The sequence below is a fragment of the Callithrix jacchus genome, chromosome 8, assembly GCF_049354715.1.
Source record: "Callithrix jacchus isolate 240 chromosome 8, calJac240_pri, whole genome shotgun sequence".
Classification (NCBI taxonomy): Eukaryota; Metazoa; Chordata; class Mammalia; order Primates; family Cebidae; genus Callithrix; species Callithrix jacchus.
The window spans coordinates 4,145,001-4,159,036 of record NC_133509.1 but is presented as its reverse complement, the minus strand read 5'-3'; the positions used below and the strand labels follow the sequence as shown (position 1 = coordinate 4,159,036).

The following is a 14,036-nucleotide window of genomic DNA, read 5'->3' as shown; positions in this document are numbered from 1 at the left end:
TAACCCATGAGGATCCCAGGACTCTGGAATCCTGCCAGGAATTACCTGGCCGCTACTGGACCTGGCCGGAGAAACCCTAGACCCACGTGATTTACCCAATTCATTGTTCTCAACCCTTGCTGCATTTTTAGAATCACCTGAGATGTTTACAAAGGACCAACTGGGTATTTTTTTTAAATTCCTCCAGGAAATTCAAATTTGTGGACACAATAGACAACCTCTGAACTAAACGGACTTAGTAATCTTAATACCTGCAAAAACCAACCAACCGACCAACCGTGACTCAACAATTTTATTTCAAATAGGAAATATCCAGGTAGCCTCCAAGCCGGAAAAAAATCCCCTTTGTCCGTAGATGGTAGAACATAAGTCACCAGAAACATTTCCCATTTGCTTTCTGTTGTTCTGTTATCAGCACAAAGCAGCTGGGAAACCTAACGCCTTTGGGAATGCTGGGCTTTTTGACTCTTTCACTGAAGGTGCATCCCCTGATGTGGAGCATCCCCTGGTGCTTGTAACTCGCGGGCGATCTTTTCTCAGAAGTAACATCCATTAGAGAACTTCAAGGGGAAAAGACTGAACTGGGGGAAATGCCCTGAATGGAATGTTTGGGGCTGGCAGGAAGGAAGATCAAGGCTTAGCAAGACCAAAGGTGGCTTGGGAAGGGCCTTCTGATAATGTTTATCAGCAAATGAAAGGTATGATTGAATTGCTACCGCTTTCCTCCATCTGTACTCAGTAAGTGTGGGAATAAGTCCAGAAAACGAGGGTCTTTGCATCTTAAGATTGAGGAACATTATGTTCAGGGCTGGATATATTCTGGAAGCTGCCAATTCCACTTCTGGCCGGCCAGAAAGATTTGGCAAAAATTCTCACCCAGCTACTAATCTTCTGAAAGGTAGAGGAATGCGTTAGATAATGTTCACTTTCCATGTGCTCTTGGACAACGCGACTTCCCTAAGACTTTGTTTATTGAAAAATAGGCAATGTGGCATTTGCCTCAGGTACACATTATGAGAATTAAGTCAGATGATGTGGGTGCCTTGGGAATGGTGAAGCCCAGTAAGGTAATGTTACCTCTTTGGGGACTTCCCACTCTGAAGATTCAGCTAGACCAGGAGCCAGTGGCTTTCAGTTTTGGCTTCTCGGCACGAGTAAAACAACGGACAGGCACAGTCGCTGATAGAACTTGTCAAATATCTGTTCTCAAGTGGGCAATTAGGAAAATACATTTGAGCTAAGAAGGCAGAGTGATGGATTTTTCATGACTGAGGTTACAATTGTATTTTAGGTCATTATATGCTAAAGACCAGGAAATTAATTGGTGTCCTCTAAAATGCAGGAGAGCAAGAGATTAATCTGATAAATGGTTTCCATTAAAAATTCCATTTGGCTTCTCAAATCCATCTTGTCTCCTGCGGTTTCTGAATGCCGCAGTGTCCTCCCCTGTGCTTTCCTGCCGCGTTCTCTTGCTTCTCACACCACTAGGGTTGGAGAATGTCAGTATTGATACAAGTCCAGTAGCACAGCGTATCTAGAGGCTTAACCCATGAGCCCCCCTAATTCATGAATATGTTGACTGAAGCTGTGGTTCTGTCTTTCACCTCAGGGTTTGGTTGATAGAATGTAATCTGTGTTGACACTGAAGAAAAGCGTTTTGGTGACACTATTTCATACCGATAGTGCAGCCGAGACCACTCAGATGAGACTGTTGTCAAGACACCGAGTGATCAGCGCTTACCTGGGAAGAATTCCCATCAAGGATGAGATGAGCAGGGCAGGAGAGGAGGCTGTTTCAGGGGATGGTCAGTGTTATTCCGGGGGGCGGGGCTGGGGGACACTGGTAGAGAAGGGGTGTTTCCAGACTTTTACTCAGGTGCTTTTCCGATCAGATGTCCCATGTGGCTAGCAGAGAAAAGTGGGTGGGTTCCATCCTAGGCTTGTGAAAACACAGACACTTAGATGCCGTGTTTATGAAGAGAATCCCAGACCGATTGCAAATCCAGAGCTGAGCATGCCACTACATGACGACACTGAGTTCATATTTCTCTGGTCTGTCCTCAGTTTGTTCTGCCTTTAAGACTGAGTCAGGTTCTGGATGGTGGATTTCAATGACAAGAACATAGATGAGGCCTCCTATGACAGCGCCTACCATAGGACCCACCACGGGGATCCACCAGAAGTTGTTCCCAGCTCTGAAATCAAACAAGAAATTAGTGCCGCATTCCTGGCCTTCCTCCTGGTATTACTGTCTAGTTTTCCACTGACTTGTCAGTCTTCCTCATGCTCCTGGTTCCCCGTTAATCCAGCAAGAACTAAGTATAAAGGACTCACTGTAGCATGGCCACTGTCACCCCTGATTTTCTGCTGCACCTGATTTTAGCTGACATGTTTCATTGTCCTACTAGCATGTGTGAGATATTATGTCTTATTTATTTTCCTCTTAGAGAATACGCTGCCTGAGCCCATGGTCAAGATGGAGGGCCCCTAGTAAAGATTAGCTCAGTTACTCAGCAATTGCCTTTCCCTCATCTTGAAATAATGATGCCCGTGGATTACAGACGGAATGTGGAGCGATTTCTGGGCGTCACTAGTGTATGAGGACAGTCAAACTAGACAGTCAGGAAATGTTTGTCAGTCAATGAATGGATTTTTAAAAAATCTAAGGTGGATGTGTGAATTGCCTACTAAACGTAATTTAAGTCGGTGCTTATTTTTTAAGGTCATAACTGGAAGCTACCCTCTGATAAGGCTCTGTGTCTTCCAGAAATCCTCAATGTCTGTACGTTACAGCAAAGCTATAGTTCTGGGGAAAAGCAGGTGTCTCTGGGAGTTGTCACCATCTTCTTCGGAGAGAGAAAATACATGTAAATAATTTCTTAGCAAGCATCAGGAATACTCACAAGCAAAGGCAAGTGTACAGTATATTGTTTAAGGATATATACATTTAAGATAAAACTGTTTTTAGAAAGTGGGGGATAGTAAGCATGAAACTTCCGGATAAATGCTGAGGAGGTAGGAGACGAGGAGCACACAGAGGCATGTGAGAATTTCAGTGTTCTGGCTGGATTCTAGAAGGACCCGTTGCTGTTATTTTCATCATTATGCTTAATAACTACACAAATGTGCCATGTAGCCTTTTGTGTATCTCCAACTTTGATTAGAAAGAACAATAAAGGGAATAAGCAGAAAACAAGACCCCTGTCCTAGAATCCATGAGACTAGTTCTAATCTCAAGATTCCCTAGAAGGTCTTTGAGCAAATCACCCCCCACCCCTGTTCCCTGTGGTAGAACCTCATTTGTGTGGTCCCTTCCACCTGGACCATCTAAGTGGTCTCTAGGTCCTCCATTGTCCATGCAGGGTTGATGGAAGAACATTGAGCCCGAGCACAGCAGCCACCAGATGTCACTCTTACTACATGGGAGTGAGGATGCTGCACTGCCACAGTCACAGTGCCCACATCCAGATGGATTTTTCTAGAGAGAGACATGGAGGGTGGCCGCTTCTCCCATTTGGCTGTAAAGACTTGGAGCCTTCTCTAGAGCTCAGCACGTGATGTGAGCATAAGCTACCTATTGGGTCCAACATTTCCCTTCATGGCAAATCTCTTCCTGTCCTTTAGCAGATGACAGTCCAAAGTATCAGCCAGGAGGACACATGTCCTCCTTTCACTGGGTGGACGCTTTTTCTTTTTTCAGGCTGGACAGGTTATGTCAGGTTCAAAAGTCACAAATGGAGGCACTCAGATGTGGTGACCTGCCCAGTCTGGTCCTTTACACATACAAAGTAGTGATCATTTGCACGCTATGATTCAGGGGATGCCAGGAACGTGCTATGTTAACCGTCTAGGAACCGTCTTCAGGAATTCATTACTTTGGGTCGACTATTTTAAAAATTTAATAATACTCCCAAGAGCTTTCACTGATTAAGTCATCAACATCCTAAGGTGAATAAGTGGAGAGAACTTTGATGGGAAACATTTAACATTTAAAAGAAAAAGCAAGAATCAGCCAGGGTCTGTCGACTCTTCCCCTCATCAGACCCTCTGGCACCTCAGCACTGCCATCATTTCATTCCACTGCTTGCCTTTCGGGGGTATGTAGGGACCTGGGAATAAGGTAGCCTTGGTTTTTTCTAAGACCTTAGATGTAGGTCCAAGCTAGGATATCTATTGAGGGGGTTCCCTTGGACATAGAACTCTGAGAAAATGAGACACTCTAAGGATGCTTTGGAAACCTGTTACCCATCAAAGGTTTTGGGGAAAACTCTTTGGTTGAGGATTAGCAGTCAACCAGCTCTTTCCTGATGGGTTTCTCTTTCCCCACTCTCTCCTTTCCAGTCGTATTGGATAAGGCCAGATTAATTTTGCTAAGTTGATATTCTAAACCTGCTAAACTTTGCCCCAAATACTTTGCTGCTCCTCATAACCTACAGAATAGGGAGCAGAAAAAAAACAAAATTCTCATTCTCGGAGTCCAGGACCTCTATGGTCTGACGCCTGCCCTCTTTAACCTATTTCTGCGTCTTTCCAGCCAGACTAGATCACTTGTGATGTTAATGTTGTGTCTTTAAATAAGGGTTCCCTCTGTCTGAGATCCCCCTGTTCTCTCTGTCTGAGATCCCCCTGTTCTCTCTGTCTGAGATCCCCCCGTTCTCTCTGTCTGAGATCCCCCTGTTCTCTCTGTCTGAGATCCCCCCGTTCTCTCTGTCTGAGATCCCCCCGTTCTCTCTGTCTGAGATCCCCCTGTTCTCTCTGTCTGAGATCCCCCTGTTCTCTCTGTCTGAGATCCCCCTGTTCTCTCTGTCTGAGATCCCTCCGTTCCCTCTGAGATCCCCCTGTTCTCTCTCTCTGCGATCCCTCTGTTCTCTCAGTCTGAGATCCCCCTGTTCTCTTAGTCTGAGATCCTTCTCTTCTCTCTGTCTGAGATCCCCCTGTTCCCTCTGAGATCCCCCTGTTCCCTCTGAGATCTCCCTGTTCTCTCTCTCTCTGAGATCCCCCTGTTCTCTCAGTCTGAGATCCCCCCATTCTCTCTGTCTGAGATCCCCCTGTTCTCTCTGTCTGAGATCCCCCCGTTCCCTCTGAGATCCCCCTGTTCCCTCTGAGATCCCCCTGTTCCCTCTGAGATCCCCCTGTTCTCTCTCTGAGATCCCCCTGTTCTCTCAGTCTGAGATCCCCCCATTCTCTCTGTCTGAGATCCCCCTGTTCTCTGTGTCTGAGATCCCCCTGTTCTCTCTGTCTGAGATACTTCCATCCTCTCAGTCTGAGATACCCCCATTGCCTATTTAAACATATCGAAAGTTTACAAATGCTCCCACCTTTACTCCCATAATTCTTAAATTTGGAACTGTAGACCTCTCAACTCCTGGAGTTAATTAGTTAAATCTCTTTAATGGCACTTGGCTGCTTCAACCTTGTGTAAGAGCTTCTGCAATAACCTCTTAAGTAGAATATAAATTAAACAGTGAAGGGCAGAAACTAGGTCTTACCATCTTAGCAGAGAGCTCTGAGTAAGAGCTCAAGTCTCTGCATGAATGAATAAATGGCTGCATGAAGGGAAAAGACCCGGATACTAGCTACGGTCGTGGGACATTAGGTGATTCCAGCATTTCCCCCAAATGGGCTCCTAACATAGACTTAACAGCAAGGAAACATTGGGCAAGATCTCTATCTGTTGTGGAACCACCATGACTCTTTGGCTTTTGAATGAATCACCAAGGAGGGCTCAAAGCGGGTTGGGGAAGAGCGTGGTCTCCTGAGACTCTGTACAGTCAGAGTCTCAGAATTAAGGGAAACTCATAGGCTGATTCCGGGCTCTGGGAAAAAGGAGATTTTTAGGACATATGTTTCTGCTGCTCCGTTGGAAGGAGGTAAGAGAGCTTTCGTAGTTGGGGACCTTCTCGTGTTCTAGTTGTAATCATTCTAGGGCAGAATTTCTCAACCATAACCCATTAACATTTTGGACGGAATAATTCTTGGTCGTGGGGTGTCTGCTGTATGCTTTGTAGGATGCTTAGTCGCATTCCTGGCCTCTACCCATTAGGTGCCAATAGCATCCCCGTTCCCCAGCTCCAGTTGTGACAACCAAAAAAATGCCCTGGGTAACATTTGCCCACCTCTGGCTGAGAACTGCTGTTCTAGGAAACGTATTGCATTGTCACGTTCTTGAGGACAGGGAATGTTGACTGAGTTGCTTTGCATCCTTCAGCTCCAAGGAGGTGTCCAGCACATAGAATTTATTCTCTCTGTTATTCAGTAACTTTTTATTGAGCCTTTCTATGAGCTACACCCTGTTCTAGGTACTGTGGGTACATCAGGGAAGAGGCTGTCAAGGTCCTCGTGGTACTTACACTCTAGAGGCGGCCCTGAGTGTTATCTGTGGTGATGATCTGAATGGTGCCAGTTATTGTAACAGCTTCTTTTTCACCCTGGTGAGAGGCAGCCCAAACTCTGATGACTCCATGTGTAGGTCATCATTCGGGAACACTCACACTCCTTGTTCTTACAGGAAACATTAAACTAGCATTACGATCACACATGTTTTTCCTATTTCTTTTCTCCATGGTAGAGCCCTGTTTCCTGATAAACCAAAGTGAGCTCCTTCCCCATAGGGAGGTGCCAGGGGTGGACGAGGAGGGGCCTCTGTGACCGCATGCAGAGAAAGCGGGAAGGAGTGAAGGGGCAAAGTTTGCCTTAGAAGATAGGTACCAACAGTTGGCATATTTCCTGGGCATGTTCTGAGGTAGAAAGTGTGGAGTCTTGGCGTTTCCCAGGCTGAGGCTCAGTCTTCCATCTGTGCTATCAGAAAGTTCTTAGGCATATCTCAAGAACGGTTTCAGCTCTCACGTTTGCAGTCATGTCTTTCCCAGCTCCCCTGGCAGTTAGTCACCCGTTATCTGTGTTCCCACAGCACTTCTGGAGCTTGCCAGAGCTCTTACTGTATTGCTCAAGGCGAGTGGTTTTGCTGATTTGAAATTTCCTTGCTTAGCACGGTTACTAAAGCATAGATAATGCCCAACAGATATCTGTTGAGTAAATGAAGTACAGGTCAAGTGGTTCACGGGATAGAGCCCTGAGTGGCATCAGAGGATGCAAATTCTAGTCCAACTTTATCACATAGTGAATCTGCAGACAAGTTACACAGCTAAAACGTTCACATAAAATCATCTGCCAACTGAGGGATTATTATCATGTGGGACAGGTTTATAGCACACACACACACACACACACCCCCACACCCCATCACACAGCAAAATGTCCCACACTTATGACCAGAGTATACGGTTAACCTTGTCCTCTGGGTCTCCGTGTCAAAGCCCAGCCCCACTGGCAAGGCGCAGCATGACTCTGTCTGCCTCCTCCCCACCGCTGTTCCTTACCTGAAGACTTCAAACCCCCAGCCTGCCAAGGCAGTGAAAAGTCTGGGACTCAGATCTCGAGCTGGGTTCATGGCACAGCCACTGTTCAGTCCCAAGGAGGAAGCAATGGTAACGATCAGGAGGCCGATGATAATGGGCTCTAGGCCTCTGGGGGCCCCCAAGTTTCGGGAGTCGAAAATGGCAAAGACAATCGTGAGGAGTATCGTGGTGGCCACCACCTGGAGGGCGAGAAGTTGAGTCCGGGCTTTAGCCTGCATTCTGTTCACCTACGTGCCTCAGAGCCATCCCTTCTTGCTAACAATATGCCCAGTAATAACTGACATGTACTGGGTGATCACGCCGTGCATCTCTCTCCTCTCCACAGCGATTCTAGAGGAGACGCTAATGCAATTCTCATTTGCAGACTGCTTACCCGCCCAAGCCCACACTTAGTAGGTGGCAGTCAGGTTTGGATCCAGAAAGTTTGGCTCTGGAGACTGTTAACACAATACCACACCTTCTTTCTAAGCTATGACTGAGCTAAGCAGAAAGGCAGGCTGCAAGCAGGAAAAATGAATGAAAGTCTTATTCAAATTGGTGAGAAAAGCAGTGTGAGATGTCAGTAGATGAATGTGCAGAGGAAATGAACAGAAAGTCCAAAAAAAGGAAAAAAGAGAATTAGCAACCAGTGGTAAAAATTCATTTGTAATAACATAAATGCAAACAATAACCAAATGTTAGGAAAAGGATAGCAGTTATTTCAGGCTTTTGGAATAGATCTAAATAAGTACTGTGCTTTTAAGAGAAAATTCAGCACTAATTTAGCAATATGTATTCCAAAACATGCGTTTATATAATTTGATGCTGTTTGATATTTGAGAATTACACCATGGAAATAATCGAAATCATGGAAAAGTTATTTTTAAATGTCCACTTTTGCAGAATTGATAGTACTGGAAAAAGTGGAAATGCTTACTCTTTTTTTATGGTGTACTAGATAGCTATTAAAAACTGTCAACACGGAAGCTACGTACTACTTTATAAAAATGCTATGACATTAAGTGAAAACATTTGTATGTGCCTTGTGTGTTATACAGCTGTCCCTTGGTGTCTGTTGGGGATTGGTTCCAGGACTTCGCACACATACCAAAAATCCCTAAGATAAAATTGTATATTATTTGTATATAACGTGTACACATCCTCCTGTATGCTCTAAGTCATCTCTAGATTATTATAATACCTAATATAATGTACATACAGTATAATTTAGGGAATAATGACAAGAGAAAAAAGTCTGTACATGTCCAATACAAATGCAAATTCAAAAAATATTTTTGACCCATGGTTGGTTAAATCTGTCGATGCAGAATCCACGGATTTGTAGGGTCGACTCTATTTAAAAACACCCATTAAGAAAAATTCGAGACAATGAACAAAAATGATAACAGGTATTCCGAACTGGCCGGCGACAGCTGGTTTCCATGTTCCTAATTTTCCAAACTGCGATTTTACTTTAACATTTAAATGACGGCTGTTATCGATTGAGCATTTGTCATGTGGCAGGTACTTCATATGCTTTATCATGTTAAAACTTCCTAATAATGCTGGGAGGTAAATCTTGTTTTTATTCTCAGTTTACAGATAAGAAAACTTGGGTAGAATGAGGTTCAGACTTGTTCTCAGGAACTTGCCCAATGTCAAACTTGTAAGCAGAAGAATCGGGATGGGAATCGGGCAACTGATTTTAAAGTTTAAGTTCATAATCATTTCATCTGCTTTCCAAAATAAAAATGGTAAAATAATTTTTTTTTTTTTTTGAGACGGAGTTTCGCTCTTGTTACCCAGGCTGGAGTGCAATGGTGCCATCTCGGCTCACTGCAACCTCTGCCTCCTGGGTTCAGGCAATTCTCCTGCCTCAGCCTCCTGGGTAGCTGGGATTACAGGCACGCACCACCATGCCCAGCTAATTTTTGGTATTTATAGTAGAGACGGGGTTTCACCTTGTTGACCAGGATGGTCTCGATCTCTTGACCTCGTGATCCACCCGCCTCGGCCTCCCAAAGTGCTGGGATTACAGGCGTGAGCCACTGCGCCCTGCCCAAAAGAATTTTTACTTAATATTAAAAGACACATGTTCCCCCAAGAGCACTCTTCTTTAGAAAGCCTTCTCCAGCTTTCTCCTGCAGAGTAAAAGCTCCCGCCTCTGGGCTTTCGTGGAATTCTGACTTTTGTTCTATCACTGTCCTTGTCACTCTGCAAAAGAATATCTGTTTACTTGTTAGATTTAGACTCAGGCTCTGAACTCGCTGAAGAAGAAAGAGCACAGAGCTGCACCTGGCTAAGTGGGTGCCCAGTAAGTAGTTATCGGGTGAATAAATGATTATTAATTAAACCATGGAAAATGCTTTATCAATAATTAGAGCTGAACAATTTAGTAATCTTGAGATAAGGTGACCCAAAAATAGGGTTGTGATTGCCAAGAACCCTGTTGGGTGTTGACTGACTGATAATCGGCAGTTTTTGGAACTCTCTCCAAAGCCTAAGGAGTACAGAGAGCCTTCAGTGTTTCCTAACGGTTAGAGCATAGGGTTTTCTTTTTTTGTTTTGAGACGGAATCTCGCTCTTGTTGCCCAGGCTGGAGTGCAATGGCGCGATCTCGGCTCACCGCAACCTCCACCTCCCGGGTTCAAGCAATTCTTCTGCCTCAGCCTCCTGAGTAGCTGGGACTACAGGCTCACGCCACCACACCCAACTAATTTTTGTATTTTTAGAAGAGAATGGATTTCACCATGTTGGCCAGGATGGTCTCAATCTCTTCACCTCCTGATCTGCCCGCCTCGGCCTCCCGAGAGCATCAGGGTTTTCTAATATTTGCTTTTTCTACTTGACTATGTACATGGTAACGGGCTTAACAACCACAGACCTTAGAGAAATTGCCAACTCACTCTGAGACAAGGACACAGTGAAGAAAGCTCGGAATATGGTTGAAGGCCAACGTTGCTCAAGATAGCTTTGGGAGGCTGAAGCGGATGCAGCATGAGGTCGGGAGTTTGAGACTAGCTTGGCCCACGTGGGGAAACCCTGCCTCTACTGAAAATGCAAAAATTAGCTGGGAGTGGTGGTGCATACTGGTAATCTCAGCTACTCAGAAGGCTGAGGCAGGAAAAATCACTTGAACCCAGGAGGCGGAGGTTGTAGTTAGCTTCGATCGGGCCACTGCACTGTACTCCAGCTTGGGCGACGCAGCGAGACTCCGTCTCAAAATAAAAAAAAATAAAAGAAGAGGTACAGGCTAGATACCAAGCAATTTCCTGTGACCGGAAGACTTGGTGAAACATCTTGATGACAGGAATTGGAAAATGTGTGAAATTCTACAAGATCGCATTAGAAGAACAAAGGTGGAAGAAAGAGAGAGAGGGAGGAAGGTCGGGAGGAAGAGAAGGTTGGCTAAAGGCAGAGAAGTTACTTCTTGTTGACTGCCTAGTACGCACCACGTATTTTATTGCTGTGGTGTATGAGTCATGCTATTAACGCTACTTATCAGAAGACTGAACTGAGGCTTTGGAAGGTTCTCAGTAACTAGCACAAGGGCAAACTCATGGTAAGAGGCAGGGCCAGGACTGGGTCTCCTGAGGACTGCAGGTATCCTGTCCTTGGTGTGGCCTTGTGTCAGGGATACCCCTGAGACCTGAAGGCTCTCAGGAGGGAAGCAAGGATGTGTCTATAGGAAGGAGGCAGGCACTGCTCAGGACTCGGTGGTGAGGGGTCTCTCTGGGCTGAACATCTATGGGGATGAGGCTTCTCTTTACTCCCAGATCCTCGGAACAGCCCGAGACTACAGGGAAGTGGCTGTGGGTCCAAATCACAAGGAACAGAGACAAAGTTCTTTCCAATTGAAGTCAAGGTTTGAGACAGTCACATTCTTCCTCTCTCGCCTCCAACAGAAGCGAGATTAATTCACAGGAGAAATTTCCAAAGTCCTTCAACAGGTCCTTACTTCATTCCCGTCTTCTTCATTATAACGTGCATTTGGCCTGATCTGAATGGCGATAGGAACCCCGAGAAACTTTGCAACTGTTACCCATCCCAGAGTTTATTCTGGAGAACCCCTTGGTACCCTTGTTGGCTCAGCAGATAGAGTTAGTTGCTCTAGGTCTGTGTGGGCACTTAAGGTTCAAAAGGTCCTTCACTCCCCGTCCTTCCTGAGCTGCCTATGAGAATAGACTCCTGGTGCTTTGAAGCTAGAAAAAATGGCCTTGTCCATCTGTCCATCCGGTCATCCTGCCTTCAGAACTTCCTCCTCCTCCCTTAGTTCTCCGTCCTCATACCTCTTCCTGTATTGCTTGTCCTAGTTTATGAAACAACTACCCTCCTGCCCTCTTCCTTCAGATAACTCCAGTGTTCCCTACTTGGAAAACGCCTTCCATTTCTAACCGGCTAATCTAGTCTCAGAGCTAGAAGGGAGCTGGAAGGTGATGCATCCCACCCTGTCCACCACCTGATGTTTGAATCTCCTCAAGAATCCCTCCATTCCCAGCCCTGAGAAGAGGAGGAATAGTCCAGCGTCTAACACCCCCAGTGACTCTTGTCCTGGGGCCTACTTTTAGCTAAGCCCTATTTCTGGAAAAGTCTTCCTTCTGTCACACGTAACTTTATTTGACCATAATTTCATTCATTTGTGGACTTGTCTATTCATTTAATAAATATTTTTGGGGCCCCTATTATGTACCAGGCACTATGGTTCCACCACATCTCCTTGGGGGTAGAAGGTGTGTACGTATCAATTCTAATCTCTTTCCCACTTGACATCCCTTCAGATCTGTACAGCTACTGTCGTGTGCTGTCTCATCGCTTCTCCCTCCCCACCCAAACCCCACACCCCACACCTCTTCTGCACCCAGTGCTTGTGCAACAGCATCACCTTTTCAGGTTCTTCTTCTTCAATAGCTTATCCCCGGAAAGGGCAATATTTGGAAGTGAGTCTAACAGTCACGTACTGAGTGGAATAAGACCTTCAGCTACTTCATCTGAACACAATGCTTTATTCCTGCAGCTCTGTGGCTTTTTTTTTTTTCTGGCAGCCACAACTCTCTGTATCTTTTCCACTGAAACTTTTTCTATTATTCTAGCTCTTCTAGGCTCTCTGCTTCAAATTTCTATTATAATATGGCCTCTATGCTCCACTTTGCTATCTAATTATATATTTTTCTTTTCTTTTCTTTTTTCCCAGACTGAAGTGTAGTGGTGCAATCACAGCTCACTGCAGCCTCCAACTCCTGGGTGCAAGCTGTCCTCCAGCCTCAGCCTTCCAGGTAGCTGGGACTACAGGCAAGCACGACCACACATGGCTAGTTTTTGTATTTTTGGTAGAGGCAGGGTTTTGCCATGTTGCCCAGGCTGGTAGTAAACTCCTGGGCCCAAGTGACCTGCCCACCTTGGCCTCCCAAAATGCAGGCATTGATTAAGATGTGAGCCACCATGTCCAGCCCTATCTAATTATATCTTACTTCGCATTGTTTCCTATTCAATGCTCTTCAACTAGATTCTACACTTCTGGGCAGATACTGTTTATGATGCATTTTTCTATTATTATTCTTTTTGTCCTCATAAGTAACTTCATGACAGCTCATATCATTCCCACTTTACAAGTGAAAAACTTGCCACCCAAGAAGTTCAGTAGTTTGCTGAAGCCACGTAGGAAGTTGGAGGCAGAACAGGTGTTTTAATTCAAGCATTCGGACTCTGCATCTTGGATCTTTACAACTCACATTTACTTATCAGTCTTTCAGGCTCCAGACACAGGGCCAAGCACATGGTGAGTTTTTAATAAACACTCGTTGCCTATTCGATTTATTGATTAAAGTGGAAAATAAGAAGGCTAAGGACATGAGGGCACAGTCTTTCATCCATACATTGAATGGAAGTACACATAGATGATGAACCGGAAGATGCACTTTTGCCTGTTCTGATCTGCCCCACTGTATAAGTCCTGATTATAGGAGAAGAACTTAGAGATACTGAAAAGTGTAGCCTTCCTTCCACTGTCCTGACCAAGATGACCAGCAGCCTTTCTGGGACACAGTAAGGGAGGAAGAGTCTTTGGAATTGGCAATGTTAGTCCTGCATAAACTGACCAGATAGGTGTGCTCTTGGTTACACTGCGGTATGCTTGGGTGGCAGAAGCTTGTTTAAATGTCAGTAAGGCAGAGATACCTCTAGCCCCCTTGAGAGTTTAAATAAATAAACCTACACACATGGTGAGACGCAGAGGATCAATGATAGCGTAGGCTCAACTACCACCCTTCCCGGTGTTTGATTTGAAATAGAAATGTCTTCTTCTGTGGCCTCCACACTTAGACCACGTGTTCAAGAGAAACACTAGGGGAGTGAACTCCATTTGTGTCTGCAGGGGTTGAAATGTTTAGTCATTCACTCTTTTCTGGATCTGAACTAATGTGAAACAAGGGTATACATTGAAGAGGAAGGAGAAAACTTTTCTGGTGTTATCAGCTCCCTGCAAAGGTAAAACGATTATCAAGAAAGCTTGGGTTATGCCCAGAAACCTCTGTCTTTGGAAATACAACCTCTCCTTTCAGATTGTCTCTAATTCTCCAATGCGTTCCCCTCATGAGGGCATATCTTCTTACCAATGTTAAGTCTCTGTTGAATTTACACTTA

At 45.0% G+C, this 14,036-nt stretch overlaps 1 protein-coding gene across 2 annotated transcripts in view; it reads right to left on the bottom strand.

Annotated features, from left to right (window-relative positions):
- Positions 1–279: 279 nt before the first annotated feature.
- The window catches only part of AQP9 (aquaporin 9), a 44,680-nt gene continuing 30,923 nt past the window's right edge, over positions 280–14,036 (bottom strand). The window contains exons 5-6 of one of the 2 annotated variants that reach the window (XM_002753181.7): positions 7,380–7,597; positions 280–2,195 (exon numbers count right to left, since the gene is read on the bottom strand). In XM_002753181.7, coding sequence (XP_002753227.1) covers positions 2,021–2,195; positions 7,380–7,597 — 393 coding nt within the window. In that variant the 3' untranslated portion in view covers positions 280–2,020. The remainder of the gene's footprint in view (positions 2,196–7,379; positions 7,598–14,036) is intronic. The other variant, XM_017976610.4, reaches the window with a different exon arrangement.